This window comes from Xiphophorus maculatus, chromosome 1 (genome assembly GCF_002775205.1).
Source record: "Xiphophorus maculatus strain JP 163 A chromosome 1, X_maculatus-5.0-male, whole genome shotgun sequence".
NCBI lineage: Eukaryota > Metazoa > Chordata > Actinopteri > Cyprinodontiformes > Poeciliidae > Xiphophorus > Xiphophorus maculatus.
The window spans coordinates 31,298,075-31,320,894 of record NC_036443.1 but is presented as its reverse complement, the minus strand read 5'-3'; the positions used below and the strand labels follow the sequence as shown (position 1 = coordinate 31,320,894).

The 22,820-nt window shown below is 44.2% G+C and overlaps 1 protein-coding gene across 4 annotated transcripts in view; it reads left to right on the top strand.

The window, feature by feature from the left end:
* Positions 1–21,350, top strand: part of LOC102227959 (extracellular sulfatase Sulf-2-like) — a 42,301-nt gene extending 20,951 nt beyond the window's left edge. For 2 of the 4 annotated variants that reach the window (XM_023334714.1, XM_023334720.1), the window contains 22 exons: positions 4,832–5,062; positions 5,237–5,357; positions 6,267–6,385; positions 7,223–7,374; positions 7,843–8,012; positions 10,229–10,379; positions 10,592–10,691; positions 11,493–11,568; positions 12,316–12,444; positions 14,641–14,697; positions 15,141–15,270; positions 15,674–15,917; positions 16,049–16,235; positions 16,324–16,420; positions 16,656–16,750; positions 17,696–17,755; positions 17,887–18,059; positions 18,194–18,336; positions 18,808–18,931; positions 19,638–19,674; positions 19,818–19,874; positions 20,575–21,350. In XM_023334714.1, coding sequence (XP_023190482.1) covers positions 4,882–5,062; positions 5,237–5,357; positions 6,267–6,385; positions 7,223–7,374; positions 7,843–8,012; positions 10,229–10,379; positions 10,592–10,691; positions 11,493–11,568; positions 12,316–12,444; positions 14,641–14,697; positions 15,141–15,270; positions 15,674–15,917; positions 16,049–16,235; positions 16,324–16,420; positions 16,656–16,750; positions 17,696–17,755; positions 17,887–18,059; positions 18,194–18,336; positions 18,808–18,931; positions 19,638–19,674; positions 19,818–19,874; positions 20,575–20,605 — 2,634 coding nt within the window. In that variant the 5' untranslated portion in view covers positions 4,832–4,881 and the 3' untranslated portion in view covers positions 20,606–21,350. The remainder of the gene's footprint in view (positions 1–4,831; positions 5,063–5,236; positions 5,358–6,266; positions 6,386–7,222; positions 7,375–7,842; positions 8,013–10,228; positions 10,380–10,591; positions 10,692–11,492; positions 11,569–12,315; positions 12,445–14,640; positions 14,698–15,140; positions 15,271–15,673; positions 15,918–16,048; positions 16,236–16,323; positions 16,421–16,655; positions 16,751–17,695; positions 17,756–17,886; positions 18,060–18,193; positions 18,337–18,807; positions 18,932–19,637; positions 19,675–19,817; positions 19,875–20,574) is intronic. The other 2 variants (XM_023334722.1, XM_023334723.1) reach the window with 2 other exon arrangements.
* The last annotated feature ends 1,470 nt before the right edge of the window (positions 21,351–22,820 follow it).

Below are 22,820 nucleotides of genomic sequence, written 5' to 3'. Positions count from 1 at the left end.
CAGACCTCAGGAACATTCAGGAACATCGGTTCATCAGAGAGACGTGATGTTCGCCGTCTTTAAGGAAACAACCAAACCAATCCGAACGTCTCGTTTGTCCTGAATGAAAGCAGAAGAACAGTTTCCTGTTTCCACAAACCTCCAGTAATTTGACCAGATTCAGAATGGAGGTGAAATTTTCATGAGATGTTTCTGCTGTCAGACGCGCAGCAGCTGTCTGACTGGAGAAATCCACCAGAAGTGGCTTCATTTCTTCAGCTGTATGTTTAATTTAAGGACGATCGTCACCATGAATCACTTTCTCATTGTTGACATGTTGAACTCTGACGCTCGACATTTTCTGTCTTTTCCTGGGATCTTTTTCCTCATCGGTTTCTCTTCCTTAATCGCAGTAACTGCACACATTAAAGATGAGAAGTTTGTGATGCTGGTCACATCTGGCCTGTTTCTGACCGTCGGTCTTCTCTGTTGAACGTCTCCTGTGTTTGGAAACTGTGTTTGGTGTTGCAAAGTGTTTAGTCTGTCACAGGAGAAAATAAAGACTTTAATTTTTCAGAGTCATATTTTAACTATAATCACACAGTCATTCATTTCTAAATGTCACAGGTCCAAACTGTCTAATTTGCGAGTTAAATATTTAGCTCCAAACTAAATATTTACTTTTTTAATTAAATATTTAGTTAACGAACTACGTTTTTAATTAGCAATCAAAATCTTTAGTTCAAAATATTTAATTAACAAATGTAGGTTGTTAACCAAATATTCAATTAGTAACTTAATTACAGTTACTAATTAGCAAGCTAAATATTTAACTCAATTTAAATATTTAACCAGCAAACTAAATCTGCAACTCTGAACTAAATATTTAATCAGCAAACAAAATATATAGCTTGACGCCGACATTTACAATACAAAATTCTGCTATGAATTTTGTTTTGTAACAAAATTCATAGCTGTAAACGTTTGGCTGTGTAGGTTGTAAGAACCGTTTTCTGTAAGGACACGATGGTCCATCGCTCAGTTTGTGACCTAAATAGCAAACACAGCTAAGCTAGCTAAGTGTGCTAACTTATCAGCGGCCGGTTTAAGGCTGCTGCTGATTCTTTACTGGTAAACTTTGTATTTCTTGTCAGTTTTCTGGGATGATCTGAAATGTCCTCTGGTCGGTTCTGGATGAAATTTCCCTGCGACTCTATAGATCTGGTGGTGGAGAGATTTCATTCAGCTCAGATAAAAACGTACGAGTTATTTGTTTAAAAGCTGAACCTCCTTTAGTCGCCATGATGAGTTGAACATTTTCATCCATCCTGTTCCAACCTTCAGTTTATTCAGCAGCTTTAATAAAACAGCAAATATCAACCAGCAGAATCTGAATTAACTGTTGGAAAAAAGACAAGCAGCTCTGACTGTGTACACACTGGTTACCATGGAAACCCACCGCAGCGGTAACGTCACGGCTTCCCCAGTCGGGTGACCTTTCACCTCTTTATTCTTCCCCCTGCTTGTGAAATCAGATGAATATGAATGAAGCACATTGTCTCTTTATTGGCATTCGCTTCATGCCGAGTCGGTTTGGCAGCCGCCTGCGCGCGGCGGCGAGCCCCGCCCCCTGCCTCATGAATATTAATGAGCGGGTAGCCGTGATGCAGAGGCGGCATTTCTGACCGGCGGCCGCTGCTCACTGGACCGCGCCTCCATAAAACAACATTAATTCACACTTTATGCATCACATGGACATAATACGGAAAATATTCAGTCTGGTCAGGAGGAGGACGTCCGGCTCCAAATGCTCCTGCTGAACATAAAGCAGGTTTATAGTTTAGATGTTTTCCTTCCTGCGTTTCTCTGCTGAGGAAATAAATATTGGTTTTCTGATGCAGATTGATTTTTAGTCTTTACAGAAAATAACTGAGATAAAACATAAAACTCACACAGAGTAGAAATATATTTTTGTAGCAATCGGATATTTTCTTGTTTTCTCTGCTTCTTGTTTTTTTCTTTATCTGTCAGATTTTACACCTGAAAAACATTAATAAACTGTAACTGTGAAAAAGACAAATAGACAGTGTGGACCTGAGGCTCTACATAGAAATTAGCATTAATTTAAATGAATTACACTGATTTTAAACACGCAAAAAACTTTAATATAATTAATAAAAAAGATTTTTGTTTTACATACAAAAGTTCCGGGTGGAACCTTTGTAGTCGTGTGTTTCTGGTGCACCTGTAAATCTGACGCACAAACTACAACCTCCAACAGCATCGATGAAACTGCTTCTCTCGGCCCACTGGGTTTCAATTTCAGCTTCTAAATGATCTGATTGGTCGCTGGAAAAGGCTGTTGTTGTGCTAAAGGGAGTTAGCTTAGCAGAAGCCACACTAGCTTAAAATAGCATCTCGATGCTAACATGTAGCAGCTAACTCTGCAAGTTGTGATGTTTGTTTTTCTCAACTTTTGACTTTGTGATGTTTTTAAAAATGTTTTAATGATATAAAACACTTTGAAATGAAACGTTAAACAAATAAACTTGATTGATTGATTGATTGATTGATTGATTGATTGATTGATTGATTGATTGGTGTCTGGTTGGCGGATCAGTCACAGTTTCCTCTGGCTTTATGTTCTGCTGGACGCAGATCAGAATATCAGAAAGTAAAACAGTGGGGAAGGAAGAACTGCACGTTGTTCTGCTCGTCTCTCTGAACGTGAAGGAGAGAGGAGCTGATGGAGGAGCTGACGGAGGAGCTGACGGAGGAGCTGACGGCGGCGCGGCGGGACAGATGTAGCCGTGTTGTTAGCGTAAACTCTCGCTGGTTATTAACAGTTTCATGACGTCTCGTTTTCCTGCTGCTGACTCAGACGCTCTGCTGAGGTGAATCATCAGTTTTTGGATGTTTTACGGTCAGGATGAGAATCGGATATTCCCTCCCCTCAGAGGAGCGGCTGCGGTGAAAATCCTCAGAGTTCAGATGACTGAGGAGAAACCTGGAGGTTCATTTTAATAATTTATTTATTTATTTATTTGTTGTTTTAACAAACCAAACGTCAGTGTCTCAGATGGATAAAAATGTTCTGATTGAACGGTTCGGTTCAGGTTCTGCTCTCTGGTCTGGGCTCCTTTGGCATGAATTACTGATGTGATCAGGAACCGCAGGTCGCTTTAACATCAGGTTCTGTTGATTCTGGTCAGATTGAGGTCAGCATGCTTCCACTGATACCAACGCTAACTTTGTTTAGTGCTTTAGCAGTTTTGCTAAGTTTGAAGTATTTAGCACACCTGCTTCCCTTCAATAGTTCTTTATTTATGCATGAAGCGGTCCCAGACCCTCGGTGAACATCAGGCAGACCCAGACGGAGTAATCCGCAGGTCGGCCCGGCGCCGGTCCGGTCTGCTCTCAGGTTGATTTTAGGTCAGTTTCATAATGAGTGACGTAACGTTGATGCAGTGGATTAGAGAGAGGCTGAAGCTGAACGGTCGCAGCCGGACGGACGGACAGGAAGACAGCAACATCTGCATGGCTTCCAAAAACGCTAAACCTTTGCATCTTAGCAGGAGTGTGCTCACAACAGGCCCGGACTTTGACTAGGCCATTCTAACATGACTCAGTTTTGATCCAAACCATCCCATAATGTTTTAGCTTTTCTTCTAACAGTGTGTGAATACATTCCTATAAAGCAGTATGCCAGGATGACCTCTGACCTTTGTCCCAGTTGAGGAACTCAGCTGCTCCTCCAGAGGCAGCAGAGAGGTACTGCATGCTGAGGATGTCGGAGTGATTAATAACAATAATCAATAAGATCCAAGATGGTTGCCGTGGTGACGGCTTTAACTCCTGGATCGATTCTGGAGATTCTCCTGGTTCTGGAGGTTCTCCTGGTTCTGGAGCTCAGGTATGATCTTGTATCTCAACCGGAGCCGCCAGTCCTCCAGAACACACTCTCCTCTCAGAGCGAGAGAGAGAGTGTGTGTATGTGTGTGTGTGTTCAGAGTTGGATCTGTGTGTTTCGGTCCAGTCGCCCCCCGCTGGGCCCGACTGAGCAGATCGTAGGAAGAAAAAGCAGCCGATGTTTCCTGCTGTGGTTTTAACCTCCAGATATTATATTCCTGTGTAATTACTGCTAATTAATATTTGTTTACTTTGTTTCTACACATCTGCTCTGCTTTCTGGGGCCTAGTTAAAGGCCGCCTGAAACTTTTCTGGACATCTTCTGTTGAGTATTTTCAATATTCATGAATTAGGTCAAAAATATAAACATGGAAAGAAAATTGACAGTCATGATGTTCATGACACAAAGCAAAGATTTTCAGCTTCACGTGAAAAGGAGGAAAATAAAACCCAGAAACCCGACAGGTTGGACACAAACTGCAGTTATTGATGCCAGGCAGAGGAAACGGAGAGTTGGAATAATTTTTAACTTCTTTGTTTTTTTTTATTTCATGAACCTTGTGAATATTTTGTTTATTTTTCATTTTGTATTTTAAATTTTTTATTAGTAGTATTCTTTTATTTACTGTAACTTTTCAGTTTTTTGTATTTATTTTATTAGTCTTAATAATTCTGTATTTATTTTATCTTCAAATAATCTAAACTTATTTATTATTTAATAATTTAATCTTTTTAATTATTTCTTTACTTGTTAAATTACTTATTTAATCTTTTTTTATTGTTTTTAATTTATTTAATCTTATTTATTTTTATTTTATTAATTTAGGTTTGAGTTTCATCCATAACATACAGAGTTTGTTTGACTCTCTCTATAATCTTGACTTTAGCGCCCCCTGCAGGTGTTTCCTCCCTGTAATGTAAACAGTAATTATTTTTTCTTCAGGTTGACGGATCATCTGACCCTCTGATCAGAACCGGGCCTCGCTGGCGGCCATGGCGGCCCGACTACTCCTCCTCTTCCTCTCCCTCTCCCTCTTCCTGTTCGTCTCCATGGCGATCGGAGACGCTCAGTTCCCGTCCGGACAGCGGATGAAGCCGCGCATCCAGAGAGACAGACGCAACATCCGGCCGAACATCATCCTCATCCTGACGGACGACCAGGACGTGGAGCTCGGTGCGGGAATCATGGGAAATGTAGTCCTCATGTCTGACTGAGGCAGATAAATGTTTCAGTCGGAGCCACATCCACCTGATTTGTGTTTAGTTCAGTCGATTAGCATCATGAAGCTAACAAGCTGCTGCTTCGCCGTTTCACTTCTTGGTTCCTGATGGGCTTTTCTCCGTTCAGGATCCATGCAGGCCATGAACAAAACGCGCCGCATCATGGAGGAGGGCGGGACCTTCTTCTCCAACGCCTTCGTGACCACGCCCATGTGCTGCCCGTCACGTTCGAGCATGCTCACTGGGAAGTAAGTCTCAGCCAATCACAGCAGGCCGCTGGGTCAGGTTCTGGTCCAAACTGAACTGAACTGAACTGGATCTCAGTTCAGTTCGGTTCATGTTCAGTTCATCACATTAGAAGTATTATAATTAGGTGGGAGGAAATCTTAAAAATAATCTTTTTTTTATGAATTAATTGCAAATTAAAATTTTCCTCTTTAAAAAAATCCACAATAAAAGAAAAATAATAAGCAGAGAGGTTGGTCACTCAGCAGCTCAGACCGACACGGCGGTGCAGGAGAAGTAATGCTGCCACCTGCAGGTGGGAGGTGGAATCATCACTGTAAATTTAATGTTTTTGACTGTTGGGGAACATTTGTAATGAACTCAGTTAGTCACCAAAAATGCAAACATCTATTTATTTTGCGTGAATTTCACAGAATCACAAAAACTGGAGCGACTGAAGAGTGGAAATATTTTAATCATTTTTTGTTGTTTTTACTTCATTGTTTTAAAAAATGTCCCATTGAAGAAAATAAGCCAAACTTAAAAACTAAAATAATATTTTTTTCCTTGGAGGTTTAGTAGAAACCAGCTGTTGCGTTTTGAAGAGTGAAGCTGCTTTTGAGTCGTAAAGAAGTGATTTTAGCTGGACTGGAGGTCAAAGTGTCCGTAAGGCTCGTAAAGGTCGCTGACCTCTGGTCCAGTTTGATCTGCTGCAGGAGATTCAATAAATCAGTTTTTAGAACCGACTAGTTCATATAAAGTCATTCAGGAACCAAATGGACCCAACCTGCTGCAGTTAGAATCAGCTGCTGCTGCTGGTTTAAGTTTTTAAAAGGTTTTATTCTTCAGTTGATCTCGTCCTGATTTATTAAAAGGTTTTATTTTCTAACTGATTTTTAAGCTTTGAGCTTCTTCTCCTCTCCGTCTCTCAGGTACGTCCACAACCACAACACCTACACCAACAATGAGAACTGCTCGTCGTTGTCGTGGCAACGCCAGCACGAACCGCGGACCTTCGGCGTCTACCTCAACAACACGGGATACCGAACAGGTGAGTGGACCGCTCCGACGGTCCGATCCGGTCCGATCTGGTCCGGTCCAATCCTCTAATGCATTAGCAGCAGAGCTAATAGCTTTGAAAACGTTTAGCACTCTTAGCTAAAGCTAATTTACTTTAGTGTTTTATTACCTTGAATACGTTTCAACATCAGCTGTTCATAATTCTTCAGATAGTTACACATTTATATTCATGCTCTTATTTTGAAGTGGAAAAAGACAGCTCCATTTCCTGTCCTCTGTTCCTCTTTTCTTCCCGATTATTTTATTTACAACTAGAAATGTACAGGAACCATTAAAACATTATTGAACATATAAGTTATAATAAAATGAATTTCTTACTCCAAGGTTGTAGTCTTTAAGGGCAGATATAATTTGAATTGAAGCTAGCGCATTAGCACTTTAGCATTAGCTTTTGCTAAGTGCTGTGTTGATATAATGCTTTAACTAAGCTAATGTTTATGATTACTGTTTAGTTTAGTTAGCATTCTCACCACTGATGGTGCCTATCAACATGGTTCATGTTAGCACTTTAGCGGTTAGCATTAGCTTCTGCTAAACACCATGTTGGTTTAGCGTTTAGCATGAGAAAAGAATGTTTATGATTAATAGTTTAGTTAGCAGCTGATATGAAACATGTATTTGGTTCTTTATCAAGTTATTCAGTAAAATTCTTTTGTCAGTAAATGAAGTGAAGTTAAACTCTAAGCGTCCAAAAAAGCACATTTGCTCGGATCAGGAATGAGGCTGGATGAGTGATGAGGAGAACCGTTTCCATGGAGATGAGGAGGGTTGGTTCCTGCAGCTCTGACTCTGTTTGTCGTCCTGGCAGCTTTCTTCGGGAAGTACCTGAACGAGTACAACGGGTCGTACGTTCCCGCTGGGTGGAGGGAGTGGCTGGGCCTGGTGAAGAACAGCCGCTTCTACAACTACACCCTGAGCCGCAACGGCGTCCGGGAGAAACACGGAGCGCAGTACCCTCAGGTCAGAGCGCCGCTTCTGATGCTTCGCTTTCAGATTCTCTGGGTTTTGATCAGCCAGGAACCAAAGGTTGGTCCGGTCCGGTCCGGTTCAGATGGTCCTTCAGCTTAAACTATATGTAGATTCATAAAATTAGACTTTTAGTGCCAGATTGAAGAGAAATACTGCTGAAGTTCTGGTTCCAACAGAACCGGGTCTACCGGACCATCAGGAGGGAATCAGCTTTTGATGGATTTCTGGTCCAACAGAACCAGCTGGTTTCCAGCTCTGAGGTCCGGTTCTGAGGATTCAGCCCCTTTACTCTGATACCACCAAGGGAAACCAGTTGTGTGTGATTTACTCTCAGTGCAAATGCAGCGGTTCTATGAAGCCTAAGATTTGGATGAGCGCAACCAGAACCGCCTTTGGTCCAATAGAACCTGATGTGGACCAGCTGCTTCCAACCTGCTGCTCTCCTGTTTTTGTCTCCAGGATTATCTGACCGATCTGATCACAGCCGAGTCCATCCGCTATTTCCGCTCCTCGAAGCGGATCTACCCGCACCGGCCTGTCCTGATGGTTCTGAGCCACGCCGCGCCACACGGACCCGAAGACTCGGCGCCGCAGTTCAGCAACGCCTTCGCCAACGCATCACAGCACATGTAGGCGCTTCACACTGCTCTGTTCGATAAAACAAAACTTTATTAACGTTCTGGAGGAGAAATATGCTCTCACACACACACACACACACACACACACACACACACACACACACACACACACACACACACACACACCTACCTACACACACACACCCACCCCAACACACTCCCACTCACACACACAATGGCACTAAGCCGGTGTAATCCAGCTGAACAATGCAGCCGCTCTGTTCTGCACCGCAGGATAAATCCTCAACCTCACAATCCTCCAGACTCCCTGAGTTTCTGCATGGAGATTTGACAGCGAGTCAAAGTCCAAGTTCGAGTCCTGAATCAGAAACGCGTGTCGGATCGTGTCGGATCCATTCCCAGAGGAATGCTGGCTGCTCCCGGGAATCCGCTTATATCCGCTCCCAGCGCAGCGGGTTTCTCCGCAGGAATCCTTTCTGCTTCACTCAGCGCTAGCGCCGCTAGCTGTCCAGGCTTAGGAACCAGATGAAGAGCAGCTGCAGTGTTTTATGTTGAAATAATCCAGATTAGGACTCAGATCTCAGGATGTAAATCTGAGGAACAAACGGCTGCCAGGTTCCCGGTGGTTCTGAGTAAAAACCGGGTCGTTATCAGGACCTTCTTCTGATCGTCCTGACCTTTCATTACAAAGCTGCTTCTGACTTTACAAAGTAAAGTTTATTTAATTTGCATCTTTAAAGCAAAACACCATGAAAGGCACAAAAATAAAATATATTAAATTAATACCCAGTGGTGGGCGTCGCTAACTAAAAAGCTAACACTAAAGCTCTACACAAACACGGCATTTATTGGAAGCTAACGCTAAAGCGCTATATTGACATGGTATTTAGCTGAAGCTAATGCTAAATCAATACACCAACTTAATGGAAGCTAATGCTAAAGCGCCTCCTTCATATCAAATTATTTCTTCCCATTGAAATCATAAACCTCAAGCACCAAATTTAATTTTGACGATATAATTTACATATTTTATAAAACCCTCAGATATTGTATTTATGTTTATCTTGTTTTCCGTTGTCTGTTTTTATTTTGTTTCTTGTTTACAATAAAACGTGAGGAGAGGAAACGGCTGCTTATTCAGTCTTCACCACTTCAAAATAAGAGCATGAATATAAATGGCTAACTACTCAAAGAAGTCTGAACAATCGATAACCAAAACTTCAACACAAACTTGTTCAAATGAACATTTACGAAACAGCCAAGTAAATTAGATTTAGAAAAATCTAAGTTGCAGAATTTTTCTGAATTTTACATTCATAAAAACTGAAGCTGCTGCGCTAAATATTTTCAAAGATAAAATAAACACAAAGCGAAAAGCCAGTTTGGGTGTTAGCGCTTTACCACTGTTAGTATTTCAGTAAATCTCTAGCCTTGTAAAGCCGGAGGAGCAACAGGAAGGTCGTCTGGGTCCTAAACCCACCTGGAGCCGGTCTGCTGGACCAGAACCGTTTAAACCTGCAGGTTCTGCTGCTCCTGTCAGCTGTTTCAGGGAGGCCAAACAGATGTTTCCAGCTGTTCAGCAGGAGCAGCCGAGCTCAGAGCCAGAAATTAAACGATGCCACAGAGGAGGAGCGACGGGAGTCATTCATTATCCAACAGGAGCCTGAGTGTTTTTAATGAGTCCGCTGGCGGGGAAAGAGCGAGAGTCTTCCTAACATTTATTATGAAACAGAAACAGTTTTACATGACATCATTTGAAATGATGCAGGTTGTTTCAACCATTTTACAGCCTGGAAAAGTTTACATGGCATGCATCGTCTGAAATATTCATAAACAACAGAGACACTCCTCATTTCACTCCACAGAATAAAACACATTTACTTTCTGTTTACTGGAAAATCAGAATACAGACAGACCAGATTATTTTCTTCTTCTTCTTCTTTAACTTCCTGCTGCTGCTGGTTTTAAAAGGACAAACCTCCAGGCGAGTGAAGCCAGGTAGCTTTATGAGACTGTTGGGTTTTTCAGACGTAATGTTGCCACAATGTAATGATGAAAGAGCAATAGTTAGCTTAGCTACTTCTGACTAAAATATGGTTCTGCTCTGACTAGAGAACAGTTTTTGGTTCTTAACTCGGGTCGCAACATGTCATTGATCACATGACCTTAAAAGAGCTGCGTTTTTATTGGCTGATGATCCAGGATATTTGTAATCTCAGATTCCTCTCCTCTTCCTTTTCCACCAGTACTCCCAGTTACAACTACGCCCCAAACCCAGACAAGCACTGGATCATGCGCTACACGGGCCCCATGAAGCCCATCCACATGGAGTTCACCAACGTGCTGCAGAGGAAGCGGCTGCAGACGCTGCTGTCTGTGGACGACAGCGTGGAGCAGGTAAGACCCGGAGCCGGACCGCGCAAAACCCGGCCACTGGAGCCGGACCGGGGCAGGTAAAACCCGGCCACTGGAGCTGGACTGGGGCAGGTAAAACCCAGCCACTGGAGCCGGAGTGGAGCGGGTAAAACCCGGCCACTGGAGCCGGAGTGGAGCGGGTAAAACCCGGCCACTGGAGCGTCTCTGATCCGACCCGTTTGATTCTGTCTCAGCTCTTCAACATGCTGGTGGAGACGGCAGAGCTGGAGAACACCTACATCATCTACACGTCCGACCACGGCTACCACATCGGGCAGTTCGGCCTAGTTAAAGGTGAGGGTGCCACTCAGCCAGTCATATTTTGATATAAACTGTCATCTAAACTTTCCTGTGATCCTGGGATTTTAAAACATAAAATTGCATAAATCTTCACCCCTTGTGGTCAGTATTTAATTGATACCAATAATCAGTTTTATTAGATGGTTTCAATCAGTGGACGTTGAAATTTTAAATGTTTTAGCATATTTTGGCTCGCGTTTATTTAAGCTTATTTTAGCCTAATTTTGTTTAGTTTAGAATAGTTTATCTTAACTTCTTAGACATTTTTTCACTTCAGTTAATTAAATCTTGTTTTAGTTTAATTCTGCCTTATGACTATTTTAGCTTCTTTAGCTTGGTTCACTTTAGCTAGCTTAACTATTTTAGCTTATCTTATTTTACCTCACCTTTTCTTATTTAGCTTAGTTTGTGTTAGCTTGCTTTAGTTGATTTAGCTTAGCTCAATTTATTTAGATCAGCTTAGCTTAATTAATTTTAGCTCAACCTTAGCTTTCTTAGCTTACTTTATTTTGACTTAGCTTATTCTGCTTTGCTTAGTTTATCTTATTTTGTCTTAGCACAATTAGCTTAGCTCACTTTATTTTAGCTTCCTCAGTAACTTAATGCAGACAGACCCACAGATCAGATCAGGTTAAAACAATGAAGAAACTCTGGATGACTGAAGTTCAGTGGAAAGAATCGAAACGTTAGCATTGAATCTGCATCAACCAGAAACCTGAAGGTTTAGCACAAAGCTAACGTTGACCTCTGCCCCCTGCTGTGTGTTAGTGTAACGCTCTCTGCTGTTGTCTGCAGGTAAATCCATGCCGTATGAGTTTGACATCAGAGTCCCGTTTTACATCAGAGGACCGAACGTGGAGCAAGGCGGCATGTAAGCTCAAACAGCAGGAACTCATCCGCTCACTCACCACTTCCACACAGATCAGTTCAGCTGTTTAATGTGGGAATCAGGAAAGAGTTTTCCCCAGCATCAGTTAGATCATCTGGCAGAACGTTAAGGCTCTTGTGTTAGAAAAGTGCATCCAATAAACGGTAAAACAGATCAGTGTGACAGCAGAATGCATCACAGCGCAGCAGATTAGATTCCTGTGTTCTGCAGAGCGACTGTGTTGGTGGAGCTGCTAAAGTAGATTACTGGCCTCACAGCTGCAGACTTACCGGGTCGCTCTCTCTCCCCGCTCTGCTCCTGTTTCTGCTCTCTGCTGCGTTCACATGAATTATTTACTTCCAAATGTTCAACAGAACCACATCCACACACATTCACTCCTCCTGATGCTGCAGTCTCAGCTTTTCCAGTTCCACTTTTTAAAAGTTTAAAGCATAAAACAGAAGGAGGCTAACGACTCTGAGGCTAACAACTCTTAGGCTAATGCCTATGAGGCTAACGGCTCTGAGGCTAACAACTCTTAGGCTAATGCCTATGAGGCTAACGGCTCTGAGGCTAACCACTCTTAGGCTACTGCCTATGAGGCTAACGGCTCTGAGGCTAACAACTCTTGGGCTAATGCCTATGAGGCTAACGGCTCTGAGGCTACCGGCTGTGATTCTACCAGCTGTGAGAAAAACATGATAACTTCCTTGGTACGGGGCGGAGACGTTCACACTGTGTGTGTTTCAGAAACCCCCACATGGTCCTGAACATCGACCTGGCTCCCACCATCCTGGACATCGCGGGCCTGGACACGCCGCCGGACATGGACGGGAAGTCCATCCTGTCCCTGCTGGACACGGACAAACCTGCCAACAGGTGACATGATGGAAACAAACAGTGGTTGTTAAGGTCGACCCGGTTTGACTTATTGGACCGATACTGATGCTAATTCACATGGTTCAATAACGGATCAACAGCCTTTAAATGATCAAACTCTGAGATCAGCAGACTGATATAAATAAGATGCAATGCTTTAATGTTGACCTGTAGCATATTTGCTATCATTACAACTCCACAGAACCCCATTTCAGCAATTCTGAACTGGCCCTTTAACTGCTATCCAGCATGATAAACTCAACATGGGGTCATAATTATAAATAGTCTGAAGTTTAAATAAATCCAGACACTCATCATTAAATCTGATCAGATGCATTGATTAGCTGATCGGTTGTTGCTGTTTCCAGGTGTGAGTCGGCAGCAACAATTTTAGAGAAGCAACTGTAGCCGAATGCTAGTCAGTTTTTTTTGTCATTTGTGAGTTTTGCTGAGGTAAAGCGATACAATAATCTCACGATATGATATTCTGATCACGATACGATATGTATCACAATATTTGGCAATCGATACGATTCGTTGCACTTTTACAATTTTCTGAAAGATTTTAGAGGACAGAGTGATTTTAGTGACATTTTGTGTTCCATAGATTTGGATTTAATTAACTGAAAACTGATTAAAAGCACCAACTACACAATACCTGACTGATTGGACAGAGTCTAACAGTCTACAGCTGGACAAAATGAATCAAAGATGCAGTGAGAAAATTTGTTTCTGCCATTTAATTCATGTGGATTTGAGATAAAACTCAAAGTTTCCACAGTGATCCAGGATCTGAGTGGGGAGATTATCAGCCTCTAGACTCAATATGCAAATGATGGCACTTGTGTTTTCTTTTGGACATAATGTGGCTGTAACGGAGTTAGCCGTGGCTGTAAGCTGTTTGCTACTAGCTGCTGGAGGAGCGGCTCCGCCTCACCCCGTAGCAATCGACTCCTTGAAGCAGCGCAGAGCCGCCGTTCCCCTGCGTGGGTCTCTGAGTAGCTGCCTCTCAGGCGGCCAGGATCTCATCGTTCTCTCAGTCTCTGATACTCTGTCAGTTGCTAATAAAAATGATCGATCCGCCATCATGACAATCCTCACTGCGCCCAGACTGCAGGTTTCCCCTCTTCGTTTTCAAAACAGAGCACCACTGCATGCAGCGCGTTCATTCTTTAGGTAATCCTTTATATACAGAACAGAAACCACTGAGCTAAAAACTAATCACTAAGCAGATGCCACTAGTCGCTCCGATATCCAAACGTTGCATTAATTTTGTGACCTCACTGCTTTTGCTGCTTCTCTTTCACGGTTACTTGAGCAACTTTACTTCGTTTCTTAGCAACAAAATGCAGCCCATCGTTATTTATTGAAGATTTGAGATTTCCAAAAACAAAGGAATCTGATGTTGCGTTTCGTTTTTTACGTTTTTAAGCTCATTTCCTTTCACATAACTGGGAAAGCCAGTTTTTGACATTTCTCTGACATTTGAAAAATATGGCTTACTTATTTCAGCATAACTCTGGTTTTACTTGGCTTATTAACACAATTTAAAAACTGGTGTGTAGTTTATAATTTGCGCTTTAAGCACAAGTTGAAAGTGAGACTGGGGAGGCGGAGTCTTGCTGCTACGCCGTCACAAACCAGACATGTTAAAAAGACGGAATAAGCCCATGGACCCCTCCGGTTTAATGTACCGATACTCACGAATAAAAAATCGATACCTTCCGTGGGGGAAAAAATCGATAAATATCGTAGAATCGATATAATTATACACCCCTAAAATTTTGTGATTTTTTTCTTATTAAAATTAAATCTTCATATAAAAGAAAAAAGGTGAAAATAACAAGCAGACAAAACTGGACGCCAATATTTTAGTTACATAAATAGTTCAAATTTTGTTCCTCCCACATCGAACTTAAACTTCAGGTAGAAGTTAGAAACACTGCCACCTGCAGGTGGGAGTCGGCATCATTTAAACCCAAAGTTATTTTTTACCACTCTTCAGAAAATTTGCAATACAATTATGCAAAAACAAACATCAGCCTGGGATCTGTTGATTATGTGTGAATTTCCTCAAAAAAACTGGGAAGATTCAGCTGAAAGAAAGAGCTCAGGTTGGATATGAATGTTTCATACGAGGTAAACTGTAAACTGAGGAGCGCCAGCAGGAAGTAACGCTGCTTTTCTTCCCTCCAGGTTCCAGGTCAGCAGGAAGCCGAAGGTGTGGAGAGACTCGTTCCTGGTGGAGAGAGGGTAAATATGTCTGAAGCTTCAAACCCGCAGCCTGGCGGCCGTGAACGGTTTAATGATCCTGACAGCGGCCCGCCTCAGACCAACCAGGACAAACCGGGTCAGAAAGTCCTGCCAGTTCTGGTTCTGAACCTGGAATGAGGCGGACGAGGTCCGAGACGCTTCCAGGATCAAATCAATCAGTTTTCCATCAGATCAGATTTATGTCTAAAATCAGTTTCTCCTCCTGAAATGAAATTTAAGCAGCAAGGCCCTGTGTCACGTCATATTTACTCCCCAGGAAACAAATAAAAGTTCCAACAATCTGAAGAATGGAACATAATATTTATTAGTTATTATTGGAACCAGAACTTGTTCAGTCCAAAACACCAGATGTGACACACTCATATTTTTCTGAAATGAACCTGAATTGCAATAAGAAGCAGAATTTTTTGTTGTTTTGACAGGAAGTTGCTGCACCAGCAGGTGGAGGGGAAGGAGGTTTCTCAGGAGGAGAACTTCCTGCCCAAACACCAGCGAGTCAAAGACCTGTGTCAGAGAGCCGAGTACCAGACGCCCTGCCAGCAGACCGGACAGGTAGCAGACACACACCGGGTTCTTCTGCTGGTCCGGTTACCTCACAGCCCAGCCGGTTCCCCTGGATCCCTCTAAAGTTTTCAATCCCAACCATCAGAAACTAACTGACTTTATCGCTCAGAGGTTAAAATCTCCGTTTCTGTTTAAAATAGTTCACTGCTTTAGGCTGAGTCATCACCAGTAACTCCAGTCCGTTTGCCTAGTCAAAGTCTGGTCCGGTTGGTGAGGTGTGATTGCTAACTGAACTCTGGTCCTCCAGAACTCAGTCTGGACCGGTTGGTTCTGTTGGGAACTACCCGGCTGTCAGTCATTCATGGAACCGGTGCAGAACCGGTTGATTCAGGTTCTGAACGGGTCCCTGAGTGGCTCCGGGTTTTTACTGTCCGTGTCTCTGTGTGTCCAGAAGTGGCAGTGTGTGGAGGACGCGTCCGGAAAACTGCGGCTCTTCAAGTGCAAGAACGAAGGGGGCGGAGCCAAGGTCTTCCAGAGGGGCGTGGCCAGCCTCCAGCATCCAATCAGCATCAAGTCTCAGCTGTACGCTCCCAACCCGGACGCCTGCAACTGCGACTTCAGCGACCTCCTGCCCTCGAGCCTCCGGCCCTCCGTGACGACGTCGTTCAAGAACAAGTCCTTCTTCTCCAAGAAGAGTGAGTGTTACCGCTGCTGGCCAGCAGGGGGCAGCAGGAGTGGAATTTGGCACAGAGAGGTCAAAATCTGCCAGAGGAAGAGTGAGAGAGACTGCAGCTGAACTCAGACTGTTTCTGTTTTTCTGTCTCAGAGTTTAAAACCCTGAAAAGCTTCTCAAGGAACCGCTACAGCCGCTCGCTGTCCGAGCTGAACGGTTACCCTGGCAACCAGACCCTGGTGGGCGGAGCCAGTCAGAATGAACCCGAGGACGAGTTCAGCGGGATGGGAGGAGTTACCGATGCACCGGCGCCATCTAGCGCTGTCAGAGTGACTCACAGGTCAGAGAAGTTTTATTTTTCTGACCAGAATAAGAAATCCGTCTGGTTCTGGTTCTGGTTCTGGTCTGACTGGGCCGCTCTCCTGCAGGTGCTCCATCCTGTCCAACGCCTCGGTGAAGTGCGACACCAGAGTTTATAAATCTCTGCAGGCCTGGAAAGACCACAAGCTGCACATCGACCACGAGGTACGGCGGATACACAGGGCCTAGTCAAAGTATTCTCTCAGGTCTTCCTGGGCCTGGCTGTAGTGACACAAGGTGACTGGATTGACAGGATGTCGGGCTGCAGCGGAGCAGCAGTACTTCCTGTTAGAATCGGACTCTTAGCTCCCGGTTCTGCTTGGTTCTGACTGGAGGAACCGACCCGAACAGACGGGATCAGATCCAGAACCGCAGAAATAAAACGCCTTCTCTCCTTCAGATCGAGACTCTGCAGACCAAGATCAAGAACCTGAGAGAGGTCAGAGGTCACCTGAAGAAGTCCCGCCCCCTGGAGTGCGACTGCAACAAGTACCTGTAAGAAACGACCAGAACCCGACCAGTCAGTGGCTTCATCCAACCATCATCCAACCATCATCCAACCATCATCCATCCATCATCCATCCATCATCCAACCATCATCCATCCATCATCCATCCATCATCCATCCATCATCCAACCATCATCCATCCATCATCCAACCATCATCCAACCATCATCCATCCATCATCCAACCATCATCCAACCATCATCCATCCATCATCCAACCATCATCCATCCATCATCCAACCATCATCCAACCATCATCCATCCATCATCCAACCATCATCCATCCATCCATCATCCAACCATCATCCATCCATCCATCATCCATCCATCATCCAACCATCATCCATCCATCATCCAACCATCATCCAACCATCATCCATCCATCATCCAACCATCATCCATCCATCATCCAACCATCATCCAACCATCATCCATCCATCATCCAACCATCATCCAACCATCATCCAACCATCATCCATCCATCATCCATCCATCATCCAACCATCATCCATCCATCATCCAACCATCATCCATCATCCAACCATCATCCAACCATCATCCATCCATCATCCAACCATCATCCAACCATCATCCATCCATCATCCAACCATCATCCAACCATCATCCATCCATCATCCAACCATCATCCAACCATCATCCATCCATCATCCAACCATCATCCATCCATCCATCATCCAACCATCATCCATCCATCCATCATCCAACCATCATCCATCCATCCATCATCCAACCATCATCCATCTCCTTCCATTCTGTGATCTCATCCAGTTTTATTTTGAAATATAATCTGTACTTGGACAAAATGGGCTGACACCTGATGGTGTGTGTGTGGGTGTGTGTGTGTGTGTGTGGGCGTGTGTGTGTGTGTGGGCGTGTGTGTGTGTGTGGGTGTGTGTGTGTGTGTGTGTGCAGGTACAAAGCCAAACTGAAGAAGAAGCTTCGCTTCAGAGGAGGAGGCCTTCATCCCTTCAGGTGAGTGAGAAAGGTTGCAGTGGGGTCATCCTCATCATCAGGGTGGTCACCTGTCAACACCTGTGTGTGTGTGTGTGTGTGTGTGTGTGTGTGTGTGTGTGTGTGTGTGTGTGTGTGTGTGTGTGTTACAGCAGGAAGGGCGGGGCCTGGAATAAGAAGAGCTGGCTTCAGAAGGAGCAGAAGAGGAGGAAGAAGATGAGGAAGATGATCAAGAGGATCAGGAACAACGACACGTGTTCGATGCCCGGACTCACCTGCTTCACACACGACAACCAGCACTGGCACACCGCCCCCTTCTGGACATGTACGGCACACACACACACACACGCACACACACACACACACACACACACACACACACACACACACACACCACAACAGTGGTTTAAAGGTCATCCTTAGGGATGAAGGGTCATGTGTGATGACTGGGTGTTTCAGTGGGATCGTTCTGCGCCTGCACCAGCGCCAACAACAACACCTACTGGTGCCTGAGGACCATCAACGAGACGCACAACTTCCTGTTCTGTGAGTTCGCCACTGGATTCCTGGAGTACTTCGACCTGAGCACCGACCCGTACCAGGTACACACACACCCACACACCCACACACACACACACACACACACACACACACACACACGCAAACACGCAAACACACCCACACACACACAGCCTTCACAGCGCCCTCTGGAGGGCTGAGCCCCTCATAACCAGCCAGTGTTCACAGGATGATCTTTTTATTTATCACACTTTGGTTGTGCAGAAAATTAGTAAAAAAAGTATTTTGTTTTATTTGTTTGCTATTTAGAATATTTACTGGAAATGTTCTTCAATGTGTTTAATTCTGACTTTTATCCAATGTTTGAGTCAACATTAAAACTTAAATCCCTCCTGGAGGTCCAGAACCTTTAGGTTCTGTTTGAGTTTTGAAAATGACGGAATGTGAATCTGTTTTAAAACCTTCCTCAGCTGTTGGACCTCAGAGGTTTTGTCTCCGTTGAGAAGTTGCTCAGATTCTGAATCCGTGTTTTGTCCGTCTCTCTGTGTCTGCAGCTGATAAACGCCGTCAGCTCGTTGGACCGGACGGTTCTGAACCAGCTGCACGTCCAGCTGATGGAGCTCAGAGGCTGCAAGGGTCACAAGCAGTGCAATCCTCGCACGCGCTCAGTAGAGCTGGGTAGGACACACACACCCACACACACACTATGAATCTCACCATCCAAAGCCGAATCATTTAAAACCGTATTTTAAAGTTTCATCATCAGATTTTTATAAAACCTGTTTTATAAAAATAGACACTTTGTCACAGTGGGCCAAGCACACGGCCCTGTGGAACGCCACAGTCATTCTGAGGGTTTTCATGTGTTCATCAGCAACATGGTGATGCTGTTCAAGCTGCTAAATAACTACCAGCTCTGAACTAACTGGTTCCACTGGTTTCACTGGTTCTCTTCATGGGTTTTTCTTTGTTGCATAAAAGTTAGTTTGAAGTTAAATCTTCCACCACATGACATTTAACATCTCAGTTTTAGAATCATTTCTAGATAATTAACAGTCAGCGTGAAGTTTGAACCAGACGGTGATTTACTGACAAAGAGCTTCAACTGCTCACTAAACTGTAAGCAGGAAATTTGAATATTTTGCTCCAGATGTGATCGCAGAGAGGAAGGAAGACGGTAAATAAATAAATATTTATGTTTAAAGAGATAAATGTAACCAAACGGAACGAACCAAAATAATTTCAGCTCCTCCGTCTCGCGGACGGAGGAGCATCAGAGCTGCTGGTGGTGCGTTCAGGTGACCTCCGCTAAACCAGCTCAGCTGCTATCAGGTTGTTTTTTCCAGGAGTCGTTGCTTAGTAACCAATCAGATGATCTTTTCAGCAGGAGGGCGGGCTCATGGTGGCTTTGGTGACTACAGGTACAAACACCAGAACACACACACCGACACACACACTCTGACTGCTGCATGACTTCCTGCCGGCGCTCTGAGGGATGCTGGTGCAGACGGTGTGTTTGGCTGAGTGGGTAACTGTGTGTGTGTGTGTGTGTTTGTTGCATCAGGCTGTTTGAGAGGAGGAAGTGGCCAAAAGTGAAGAAGCCTTCATCATCCCGAACGCTGTGAGTCTTCCTCCATGTTCTCCGTTGTGATTGGCCTGCATGGGGCGACTTCCTGCAGGACGCCTCCGTCCTGTCTGTCCGACACGCGCACACACACCCACACCCACACACACACACACACACACACACACACACACACACACACACACACACACACACACACACACACACACACACACACACACACACACACACACACACACCCCATCACAACTAATGTTTTTAATCAACACTATAAAGAGGCTGTTTCCACTGAAGCTCGTTGATTTTTAGAGGAAACATCAGCTGACTAATCGTCTGTTCGAGCCTCATGTCACATTCGCTGTGCTGAGACTAACATCTCCTGACCTCAGTCAGCACAGAGGTCAATGTCCAGAAGTCTCAGCCTGCAGGAGACGACGGCCACTGGGAACAGAAGGCATTTAACTAAAACTGAACGATTCTCCAGATCTAAATGATCCAAAGCCGAACACTAAAGACACTCAGCAGACTCTGAGGGGATTTGCTGCAGCTCTTTCTTACTGAGTAAATCTGGTGTTCTGGTTCTGGTTTTGTTTGTTCCCACTGTCGCCATAACAACGATATTTGGGTTTCAGGTTGTTTGTTTCCGCCTCTTGCATGCGCCTCAGTCGTCTCCAACACTGGACCCAAAGCCACTTGCAGCTGGTTTAACCTTCAGCGTTCCTGTGTTTGTGTCCAGAGGTCCGATCTGGGACGGATGGAAGGGATAAGCTTCCTGATTGGCTGACACCGGCTCCAGACTCCACCCACCACAGCCGTCTGAAACAGGAAGGCGTGGCCATGGAGGTGACATCACAGATCGACCGCCACGCCCCTGTGTCGGCGGTCAGCCAATCACCTTCTGCTACTTTTGTGACATCACTGGGAGGAAACGCTGGACGCGCCTCTTCATCATCTGCTCCTCCCTCCTCTTCCTCCTCTCCGTCGGGCTGCTGCTGTCGCTCCGAGGAGGAAGAGGAGGAAGAGGAGGCTGAGGCAGGAGGAGCAGGAGCAGGAGGAGAACAGGGAAAGGAAACATTTAGAAAGCATCGCTGTTAAAGTCGCATCTTCCCAGATAAATTCCTCCTTATTCTTGTCTGATTTTGAATTAAATTTGAGAAAATTTCTTCTTTTTAAAAAGTTGAGTCAGAATCCTTCCTCCTCCTCTTCCTCCCATCGGCCGCCTTCATCTCGTGTTTTTGTATTTAGTTTGTCTGCGAGGCGCTGAAGGACCGCTTTGTGTTTGACGTCGCCACTAATGTGGTCATGTGATTTCCTCCTTTAACTTCACTGTTGGTTACCATGGTGACCGACAGCATTACTAACCCACGGCGCGCCACCGCCGCGAGAAGACGACGAGAACATTTCTGATTGGAGGAGGAGTTCCTGACGTCTCGTGAGCCAATCAGAGACAGGACTCTGTTTTTGTGTGTGTTTGATTTTTAACCGTGCAATCACCTTCCTCCTCCTCCTCCTCCTCCTCCTCCTCCTCCTCCTCCTCCTCCTCCTCCTCCTCCTCCGTTTTATCCACTGAGCTGATGGAGGAACGGATCTGGAGGAAGGAAAAGCTTCCAGGAAAACATGACTGGACTCACACAGGAAGTTGAGATGTCAACTTCCTGTCTGCAGAGTTTCTCTAGTATTCATTCATAAAGTAGTTTCTGTTCGGTAAGGGCAGAGATTTGCTCTGTTGGGCGGGACATGACGTCTTTACTCTGCAGTTTTAACTCTGATTTCCTACATTTCCCACAATGCCTTCATGAATGTGTGGAGTTGCTGTTCAACATGTCAGCTTCCTCCTGCTAGCTCTGCTAGCTATCAAAAATCAGAAAATGCCGAGTCATTGGTTGCTATGGCGATCCACTCCTTAAGAGACGTGCAGATGGAGAAATTCAGCAATATTATAAATCACAACATGAACATGATTATGTTTTGGTTGAAACTTATAAAGACTTTATGGTGAATAAATGTGATGTTTTCTGATCTGCTCAGAAACTATGGAAACCCATTCATACCATGAAACAGGAAGTCATAGTATTAACCTTTATATTATCATTCTTGTTGTTACTACCAGAGCTTCTGTTAGTAATACTTGTACCTATGAGAATATTGAAGATTATTATTACTTTATTTAATGTACTGCATTAATAAAGAACCTGAGAGAAGAATGAAGGTAGAAAGAGGAAACATCGATCGATGTTTTTCAATAAGTTTATTCTTTTATCTATTCCTTTGAACGTTTATAACTTACTGTTTTGTTTTTGTACTTTACATATTTTGATGTTAATATTCTATTAACATCAAAATATGAATATTTTAAAATCAGAGGAAGCACGGCCGTTTTCCTCTTTATTCTGACTTTAAAACTTGTATTTATGACTTCCTGTTTTCTTTCTTTAATGGCAGGAATGGGCTTCTATATGAATCTCCTCTTTCTGCATTAAAATGTTTTTATGATTTGAGTAAAACGGAGGATCTGCTGGAAGCAGGCTGGTTGATTCTGTGTGATTCAGACTCTGGACCTGTGAAGGTTCACGTTGGGTTCAGTCCGTCTGACCCAGAGGGTGCTGGTTCTGGGTTCAGTCCGTCTGACCCAGAGGGTGCTGGTTCTGGGTTCAGTCCGTCTGACCCAGAGGGTGCTGGTTCTGATCCAGAAGCTGTTGGAGAAGTTCCCTCCTCTCCGGTGTGAATCCAGTCCGTCTCGCTCCAATCCGCCAACCTCGGTTGTGTTTGAATGTAAAAGTTTAGATGTGTTTTTATTTGTAAAGATCGGGCCGGTTCTGACCGGACTGGACACGCAGAAGGACAAACTGCAGAGCACTTTGACTGATGGACGATTGTTGCAGCCCCACTGACCGGTGGAAACACGGGTCACTGAGTTTAGTCTGTGAATAAAGTGTTGAACGCCAAACTACTGAGTGGAAAAATGTTTCTGCATCAGGCAAC